This window comes from Musca vetustissima, unplaced genomic scaffold (genome assembly GCF_032173495.1).
Source record: "Musca vetustissima isolate MV318-11 ecotype Yass unplaced genomic scaffold, APGP_CSIRO_Mvet_v1 utg74121, whole genome shotgun sequence".
In the NCBI taxonomy this organism is placed as follows: Eukaryota; Metazoa; Arthropoda; class Insecta; order Diptera; family Muscidae; genus Musca; species Musca vetustissima.
In genome coordinates, this window is record NW_026888113.1 from 1 (window position 1) to 10,699 (window position 10,699).

Below are 10,699 nucleotides of genomic sequence, written 5' to 3' on the forward strand. Positions count from 1 at the left end.
ATGTGCCAAGGTGGTGAAGGGTATCAAAATAGTCGGCCCCGTCTGACTTTACTACTTTCCTTATAGTTTTTTTATAAATTTACAATATAAAATTAACAATATTGACAACAAATTCTATGTTGACTTAAGTTAGTTTTAATATAGACTGCATCTTAGGAGTATTTCGCCAAGGACAAAATTATTCTACATCGAACTTCACTATTAGTTACAAAAGAAAAGATTTTTGTAAACCCGATATTTATTTGTAAAAAAAATATCTTTATTGGGTATATACAGCAAATTTTCTATTTTGATTACATTTCGCACTTTTTCCAAATAAATTGGAAACTACCCATATTCTCTGCAAATCGTAATATTTTTCCAAACCTACATTAAGTCTTAAGATGGGATCTGATAGCTCTCTAAAGATGGTCATCTATTTGATAAAAACATATACCTCATATATAGCTGTTTTCACTTTTGTTTTTAATTTATTAAGAACTATAAAATACATTTTTCAGAAGTTGTTGGAAGCTCCGAGAGTAATTACCAATATTTTTAAAGGCTAAAATATGGAAAACTATAATATTATTATGCAGGATATGCGGGTCATATTTTATTGTATTTCTCTATTTTGAAAATATTTTCAGCTATATTTAGCATTCCGGGTTTGTGGAGAATGAAAAACATATTTGAAAAAAAAAATTTATTTTTTCTTAAATAAAGCTCCCGAAGTGACTGAAATTTGGCATCCCGAATTGCAGATGAATTAACTAATTCTTCCCACTATTTATTTGCCTTTATTATGGGTTTTACTAATAATTATAAGAATTTTAATCCCTTATACCTTAAATGGTATATGGCATCGTGCATTTGCCAATCTCGGACTTTAATATTTTCCTTATTGAATTTATTACAACAAAACATTATTTTTAGTGCAAAAATTTCATATAATTTGCTTTAATATCATCCCCTAGAAAACCTCCCCCATGATTTTGATGACTATTTTTGGCAACAGCTAGGGAGCGATATATAGACAATTATATTTAAAATGCCATCATTTTAGAGGTGGGCGGTTATGGTGCTAAAAAAAAATGCGGTTAAAAAATTTACATATGCTACGTTGACAAAATTACGAACCCTGAACCTTGACAAATAAAAACCCCAATATGGAAACTCCAACCCAAACTACTGTCATATATACATATACGTACGTTATATATCTTATTTCCGTCCCTATTTTCCTTTTGGTGCGAAAATAGCATGATTTTTATTAGGCTGTTTGGCGGTAGCAGACATTGAAGTTACGAAGAAATGGTAGAGGAAGTAAAGTGAGATTTTTCGTCGAACAATCTACCGAGCAAGCAACCGTCACCATAATAAATGACACAAAACTGAATATGAAATTTCAACAAATTCATGGCCCTTCAGTGTGTGGCACAAAAAAAATGCGAAGGTAACTGTGATATGTTAATGATGATATTCACGTGAAATGATGGCGGTGACGGTGAGAACGGTGGCGTTTTGTCACAGCGTTCTATTCTTCTTCTTAGGTTAAATTTGCTTTTTATTACCTAGGCCATAATGTATGCTGTGCATATCAAATGACTTTTAATGAGGCTGATAACAATAATGTCGCTTGCCTACAAATTACCTTTGGAGAAATTATTGTCACATAAAAAGAATTTGCAATACAATGAAGTAAGTGGTGGAGGAAGGCGGGATGGGCAAGGCGGAGGTCGCCACATCACGTTTATGCTATTCACTCAACATTTTGCGTGTTTGCTCCACTCTACTCTATTCATAAATTTATAATTTATTAGAAAATATGACATTAAAATTTGAAATATCCTATTAAAATTTTATTACAAAAAAAAAAGAAGAAACAAATTCAATATGTTTAACATGTAAGTGTGAGGGTGGGTTTATGGGAAGAACAATGCGAGCCATGGAAAAAATATGGGGATGAAGATCTGAAGAACAATTTATTTTGTAACTTTTTTGTCGTTAATTTGCCAAATAGATTTGAGATTCATTCCTCTGTTTCTCCTGTCACAAGCACATAACTTCTATAATGTCCACAATAAATGTTATATATTCAGGTGACAATCAATTGACAATGCATGCTGATTTTGTAAAGAATATTTTAAATATTATTATGTCATATTTTCAGATGGCGTGTGATAAATCTGTCATGCATAGAAGGAACACTAATAGGTCTCCTATTTTTCGAAAGGTATTTTGCTAATATTAAGAACATCTGTAGATGTCGTATGTGTATAAATGGGTTTGTAAATAGGTATCTACTTATAGAGAAAAGACATAGCAGGTTTTATATAATGCAAAAACTTGGGATACCAAGTATTGAAGATCCAGAATATTTCTTCATGAAAACAAAACCTTCAATTTATGAAATACTGACATATCATGAACTTAAAGACAAATTATGAAATAACTTATATCGAAACAAGACCCAGAAACAGAATTACCTTTACATAAGGAGGTATTCATCCATAGAAGGCATATATATATATATATATATATAAAAGGACATCCATCTAGATGCACTTACGTCGATATAGAAGAGATATAGCAAGCCTTACATTAAAGGAAGAAATACCATTTAAAGATGATCCGTAAACAGTATTCCATTTATTTAAGAAGGACATCTGCAATTTAAAAAGGTTCTTAGAATGTATCTATATAAATAGTTTTTTATACATTTAGCCTTATGGCTAATGAGCCTTTGTGCCTCATCAAAAAAATGTGCCTCATCAAAAGATTGGTTTTAGACCCCATGTTTCTTTGGACCAAATCCGTTTCAGAAAATTTGGAGTCGATTTAGCCATGTCCGTCCGTTGTCCGTCTGTCTGTCTGGCTGGCTGGCTGGTGCGCACGTTAACTCTCGAAGGCCGCAACCGATTTCATTCAAACTTTGCACAACCTTATATTTCTTTCAAACTTAGTTTAATTTAAAAGATGGGGAATATCGGTCAGGGATGGTCCGTGTGACGAAGTTTTAGGTTTTCGACTGTCAAAAAGGTGTAAACGTCGAAAACGTCATATAACTGTATAAAATGTAATAAATGTAGTAAACGTCATTCATTTCAATATTATCAGCATATAAAGTTATTTCAAAGAATATATATTATTTTTACATATATCTGACTATTCCTTCCTAGAACTGATAAAAATTTCTAATTTTTTTTGAGAAGAAAATTTTCAATTTTTTTATGGATTTGAGTAAAGCATGCGTAATTTCCAATTTGATTAATGGAAATAGCTATTTTCAAAAAACCTAATGGATTTGGGTAGGTTTCCGACGTTTCTGACATATGTTTTATACGTCGGAAATGTACGTCATTAACGTCACTGTTTCTGACAGACCATCTCTGATATCGGTCCACTCCTTCTGGTACTTTCCCCACAAAATGGTCAAAATTGTGCAAAAAAATTAATTTTATAATAACATGCAAGCGGACTATCCGATTTTATTGAAACTTAGTACAACCTTTTATCTTTACCAAGCCTAGATCAATATTGAATTTTCAATATTTATAATGCCAATATCAAGCTAATGGAATGTCCGTTTTGAAATAAACTTTGCACAACCTATTACCAAGCCTAGATCAAGTTTGAAGATGGGACCCATTGGTTCACTCCTTCTGGTACCTCCCCTACAAATTTTTCAACATTGTGCTAAAAGTTAATTTTATAATAACGGACTATCCGATTTTAATAAAACTTTGTAGAACCTATTATTTTTACCAAGCCTAGGTCAAGTAGGAAGATGACACCCATTGGTCCACTCCTTCTAGTACCTCCCCCACAAATGGTCAACATTTTCAATATTTGTTAATTCAATACAGGCGAATGGAATGTCCGATGTGAACCAAACTTTGCACAACCCATTATCATTACGAAGTTCAGATTAAGTCCAAAGATGGGAACCATTGGTCCACTCCTTCTGTATGTATGTATTTTCTATTTATAGCCCCTCTACCATAATTTTTTGGAATTTTCCGATAATTATCAAAAAATTGAAATTTGTTGCACAGTGTAACAATTTTTTGGGATTTCCCGATAATTATCAAACAATTTAAATTTGTTGTACAATGTAATTTTAAAATAAAACCACCAATATGCAGATTTATAAAGAATTTATGCAGTACTTCTTACTATAGCTCCTATAATCTCCATGAAACCTCGATAAATCTTACATTCTCTCCTCAACGCCTTTCAAAAATGCCGTTAATTAACAAATAAAATGGCACGTTTTATATGTTTGAGTTAGAAATAATTCACAATTTTTATTAAACGTCCACAAATATGCATTAATTCTTACAAATCTCTCTACTAATGTCCATTTGGTATATTATTTGCTTGACGCGAACGTTGAACATCCTCCTTAAACCATTTACCCACATCCGTGTTAAGAATACACAAGAAGGCACGATAACACCACAATTCCTTATTACTATTCTGAGCCGAACGATTACAATTGCTGATGGTGGGTAACATAACCTCATCATTGACACGATTACGATATTGATTATAAATTCTCTCGATATTAAAACCTGAACGATTTGTCCATATTTCCAATTCCATTGCCAAGCAATGAACATATTTGTGTACAATCTCTTCATCGGGATAACGAAATGCCTGAAAGGACGCTTTATAACGTTGTGGTACATGTAGCTGATCGAAACATTTTTCCGATTTATCATAAAACCGATCCGATATGGTATTTTGGGCTGTGGCCAGAATCTGTAAGAGAAGAGATTTTGTATTTATTTTATGTTAAATTTAAAATGTTCATAAATATTTACCAAAATATTACAGCCTACGAGAACTGTAAATATTCTAGATTTCATATTGCCGCTAATTGCAATTGCTGCCTGAACCGGTTTTAATTGTTCCGATAGCTTCAAATGTCCAATTGATACTGTCCAATTGAACTTTGTATGTAGGTATTTTTCACATTTGATTTGTTATCTGCTACTATTTTTGCAATCAGTTGCATGCTGAACGCCCCCTTGTCTGGTGCAATGGAAAGGGTTATTAAATATGAGTTATATAGAGTAATGATTTAAAGAAGTATAAAATTAGACAAAAGGTTTATTCATTATTTATAGTTTAATTTATAATTTTCAATGTATTTATAATTTTTAATTTATTCGAGAAGTATTAGTGTTCGTAGATATATGGTTTTCTGAGCAAGGATGCGGTGAAAGGGGAAGTTTCGACTTCTATTTAAAATGTTGTGAGTGACATTTATATACAATATTTGAAGTTCAAACAAAACACACATTGTGGTATTAAGTTTGCGGTTCAACAAAATAAGGACGGAAAAGATGCAAGGACCGTAGGTAGAAGGAAGGTATGTTTTACCAAATTATTCCTCATTCGACTTTTCATGCACTCTAGAGTTACGAGCAAAGAAATTCATGGCGCTATAACTCCAACTTGATCTCTGGTCAGTTTTTCCTTCTGGATTTTTAATACTCGCCAATGTCTTTATTCCCCATACCATGAGCTCGATTTTGTGTCACAGTGTTATAGGAATATCAAAATGTAAAATAAAAAAATAAAATGTTATCTTCATTATTTTTTTCATATAAATTTTTGTTCGATATATCTACTTCAAGAAATTACCTTTTGTATCCCAAATATAAATTTCAATTTTTTGGTTCTATATATCCCACATATTATAACCCTTTTGAGGTTATAAATAGCCATACATTTTTTTCTATATGCAAATGATTTGCTCTGTATATTTCCCGTTTAATTAATTAAGATTTATTATAGATGTTGTATTTAAACGACTGTCTTATTTAGCTACACTCAAGCAAAAACTGTAACATATAATCAAGAATATAAACTCAAATGTATCTTTCTAATATTTTATTTTGTTTCTTTTTATTACAGGTAAGAATTTATTGAGCATATTTAACAGTAAGTGTTTAAAATATAATTTATGTTATCAGTAATAAATTCCAAGCGAATAATAGCTGTCGTATATAGTGCCACTGGATTATTAATTGTATGCTATACCGCCAAAAGTGGTCGAATTTTTTATACATTCCATCATATGTTACTGATGGTTACTTCCAAAATTATTCAAAGACTCACATAAAGCAACGAATGATTTTAGGATTTTTAAGTGCAAATTCCCCTAAAATTTCAAAGATTGAGGTAACTCAAAAATATCGATTTATATAAGTGAAAATATAAGTATATATAAAGGAAAAAGGCGTTAAGTTCGGCCGGGCCGAACTTTGGATAACATTCACCATAGTTATACTGACAGTTACGTGACATAAACATATAGGGAACATACCAAAAAGTACACCGATAATTTTATCGCGCGGTTGCTGTAAACCATGTACAAATTTCAGCAATTTTATATATTTTTCCTAGAACCCCAAAACTTGGACCGATAGGCAGATAGCAACAGATGGTAAACCGACTAATCTGTCTTAGAATTATATACTTTTTAAGGTATAAACTGACAATTTTATGACAATGACAACGCGGAACAAGTTAGTTATCTCTTTTAATAAAAACAGGGGATTATATGGGGACTACTCCCTAAAAGGGGCGAATATAAATAATTTTCGGAGGGAGATTTGTTACCATATAAGACTACAAAGTACCAAATTACACCGAATTCGGTTGGAAAACGCACCAAAGAAAATACCGAAAATTGGGGGTACCTTTATACAGGGGCTACCCGAAAAAATGGACCTATATTTATAATTTACTAAATTACAGCCAATTCGACTACAAAATTCCGTTGAAAAACGCTCAAAACCCTCAAAAATGCGAAAATTTGAGAATGGCAAATTATAGAGAATTCGGTCGATAAACCCGCTCAAAATCCCCAAATGACGAATTGTGGGTACTACCAGAAAAAGTGGACTATATTTATATTTTTTCGTGGAAACATTTCGTACCCAATTAGAAGTCAATGTACACTATGCTAAATTTTGGCGATCTATTTCAATTCGTTTAGACACTAGAGTGATTAAAACAGACGGACATGCTCGGAATAGAACTTTTCGCTGATCAAGAATATTTACTTTATAGGGTCGGAAATGATTATTTCGATATACCCTATATACTAAGGTGGAGGGTATCGAATATTGTTGTGATATTGTAACTGTTCCGATATTTGACATCACACCAGAACCTCCATTTTCAGAGCAGATTTTCCTTAGGGATTTTGTTAGCATGAGAGACTTAAACATATCAAATTACAGCTCTATGCAAATTTCGGCACTATCTCACTTCCAAAACTTCCTACATACCCCAATTCTACACCCCGACAGTGATGTTAAATCCAAGTTTCAGGATTCCAACTCCATAGGCTCACCCACAATTCAAATTGTATCAAATTTTGTACACAGTTGTACCAATTACAAAACTTCATATATAGTACGAATTTACAAAACTCCCTTAAAACTCCAATCCTACACCCCGACAGTGATTCTAAATCCAAGTTTCAGGATTCCAACTCCATAGGTTCATCCACAATTCAAATTGTACAAAATTTAGTACACAGCAGTACTTATTTCCAAAACCTCCTTCCTACCCGAAACCTACACTTCCACAGTCATCCCAAATCCAAGTTTAAGGAGTCCAACACTATTGGTGCACCCGCAATTCAGCCCTTTGCTACATCTATTCTACACTCCATCAGTGAACCTCAATCCAAATTTCAGAATTCTAGCTCTACTGGTTCGCCAAATACAAATGATACCATATTCAGTATTTTTTAGTACTTTTCGTACGAATTTCCAATAACCCAGCCTTATCTGGCACCCTTGGACCAAGAGTGACCCTCACCTAAAATTTCAATTTTAGATAAATATTAAGCTTAGTTAAAGGGTACCTCTTGTGTATATCCAAATGTAAATATGTACTGCGTCATACAGTCACGTCCGCCTTTGGTCTTTTTCGTACTGTAGGTCGAGGTTCACAATAACAAATATTGTTTCACTCTCTCTTAATTGCGGTCCAATTCATACAGTGGCTATACAAGTTTTAGGACTACCTAAAGTTTATATGGATGTATGTACATAGCCATTTTACATAGGGCGGATCGGGGATATCGATCTTTCAATTTATGTCGATAATGGAAAGAATTCAAACGCAACATTTTTAGTATTTCCACTAATAAGCGACTAACTTATTTTGTTGTTGACGTGCCAAGACACATCGCTAATTATCAAAATTACAGGCAAATTGGCACGACTGTGTAACTGTCAGTATTTTCATCGTTAATTGCCTAATGCCCGTTCCTTTGATTGATTTGCACTATAAAATATTCCGCTCTTAAAAACTACTGATGCATTTCATAGTATTTTATGTTGTGTCCTCATTACGAATAGATCATTTAACACTGAATCTTTTGATGTTATTAAACACATGATTTCAATTTGTGTGTTTTATTTTGTTATAAAAATGGAAGCTAACATTTTCTAATCCCGTTTTACTCCCACATATATACATTTATAGGTATATTTCAACTCTCAAGAATTATTTTAATTTTAATGACTTGAACATATTTCACATACCGCTCTTCAACTCACTTAACATTTAAGCACGTTTCATTTAATTTGTGGTTGTTCGTCGTAGTGATAAAGAATGTCTCCCTCACTGCATTTGTCTGCTAGTCTATTACATATACCACGAGAGACCTATCATGCACGTAAGTGTATGCGTGTGTCTGTGTGCATTACAATTTCATTATAAACTTTATCAATTTATTGTGTTGTTGTTACTGCTGCTGTTGTCGGGACATAATGCATTTTCCCTATCCTTGAAAACAGTCAAACAACCCGTCATCCAGCCAGCCGCCAAGTGAGAGTTGTGCAATCTTGTTTTCGTCGTCGTTGTTGTTGTTTTGTATAATGAAATGTTTTGCCTCTAGTCCTGTGAGAAAAAAAAAACCAAGAGCATTTGTGTTCTGTGTCAATGGCAGAGCATAACACCTAACTTCATAGACATCCATATAGCGGTGTGTATGTAGATGTGTGTTGTTGTTACTGCACAGCGCTTATAAATTGAGGCACGGCAATAACTCTGTAGGCCCACTTTTAGTTCTTTTAGAGTGCAATCGCTTGCAGGCTTGGCATTAACAACGATTGCATGGCGTTTGTAAAAAAACAGAAATCCCGAACCAACTTTCTACAGCTTTCGTTTATGCGTTTTTTTACAAAACATTCTTGTTGCTGTTGTTTTTTACCTACATTTACGTGGGTGTCTCCCGAGTACTTTATTTTATTGTTAAAAGTTGTCGTTCAACACAGAGGCACTCTTAACCATAACAAAAACAACAACATCGAGAAATTTTTAGTGCAATTGCAACAGGGAGGGATTTGCGAATCGGGAGAGGGAACCTTAAAAGCCACTTTTAATACTCCATGTTCTTAAAAAACTGATCTGTTGATGTTTATAAAGACCAATAGAGGCCACAGGTATTTATAAAGACCAATTGGACTATATAGAGATCACAGGTCTTTATAAAGATCAATTGGTCTATCTGGAGGCGACAGGTCTCTGTAAAGACCAATTGGTCTATATACCGACCACAGGACTTTATAAATACCAATTTGTTTATATAGAGACCACTTGGTCTTTATAAAGACCAATTGGTCTATATAGAGACAACAGGTCTTTATAAAGACCAATTGGTCTATACGTAGGCGACAGGTCTCTGTAAAGACCAATTGGTCTATATAGCGACCACAGGTCTCTATAAAGACCAATTGGTCTATATAACGACCACAGGTCTCTATAAAGACCAATTGGTCTATACATATACCACAGGTCCAATTGGTCTATATAGCGACCACAGGTCTTTATAAAGACCACTTGGTCTATATAGAGACCACAGGTATTTATAAAGACCAATTGGTCTATATGGAGACCACAGGTATTTATAAAGACCAATTGGTCTATATAGAGACTATAGATCCTTGTATAGATTGTTTATAAAGTATTTTTACCCAATCGCCTTTCAAATTCCCTCCCGCCTATTTCGATTGAGAATTTCTATTTTTTTGTTTCGCTCTATTTTTTAATGAAATAAACTTTGCTATCCTGAACGACAGGTTTGTATAAAGCCTGGCATACTTTGTGCCATAGACTGACTCAATTAACACAAAAAAGGTTGTTGGTTGACTGACTAACTGACTAGTTGTTTGTTGTCGTCGTGGATGGTGCTGGCTGCTGCTATTACATTGACTTGTAAATACCAGACAACATTTGATGGCTTTGTGAAACCACTTCACTTGTTGTTATAGTTGTTTCTTTGCATTTTAGTTTACAGAGTGCAAAAATAAAATGTTTTCCATTATTTGCATAATTAAATTGTTGGTTGGTACATTATCGAATAACATTGTTATTGATAAAAAAGAGATTCAAAAACCTGTTGGTGTTGCTGCTTTTGTAAAATTAATTGCGTTCAATTAAAAAACAGAGAGAGAGAGAGAAATTGTGTGGCATTTACATCTGAATGGTGAATGTTGAACATATCTATTACATGGATTTGGAAAGACAAAACAGTTTGAATAAAAAAGAAAGAGATTTTGTTACTACAAGAAGAAATGTAGAGTTTCTGTTATTGGTTTTAAAGTATTTCCATTAATTCCTAGGGCATAGTGATCGGAATAATATAAAACTATTTTTTTGAATTAGTTGATGCACATCTATT

The 10,699-nt window shown here is 33.2% G+C and overlaps 1 protein-coding gene across 1 annotated transcript; it reads right to left on the reverse strand.

Annotated features, from left to right (window-relative positions):
* Window positions 1–4,323: 4,323 nt before the first annotated feature.
* LOC133335936 (general odorant-binding protein 99b-like) lies at window positions 4,324–4,853 on the reverse strand. Its single transcript, XM_061544229.1, has 2 exons — window positions 4,809–4,853; window positions 4,324–4,746 (listed from the first exon to the last, which is right to left on the reverse strand). Exons 1-2 carry the CDS (start codon window positions 4,851–4,853, stop codon window positions 4,336–4,338), a joined length of 456 nt encoding a protein of 151 aa, XP_061400213.1. The 3' UTR covers window positions 4,324–4,335.
* Window positions 4,854–10,699: the final 5,846 nt, after the last annotated feature.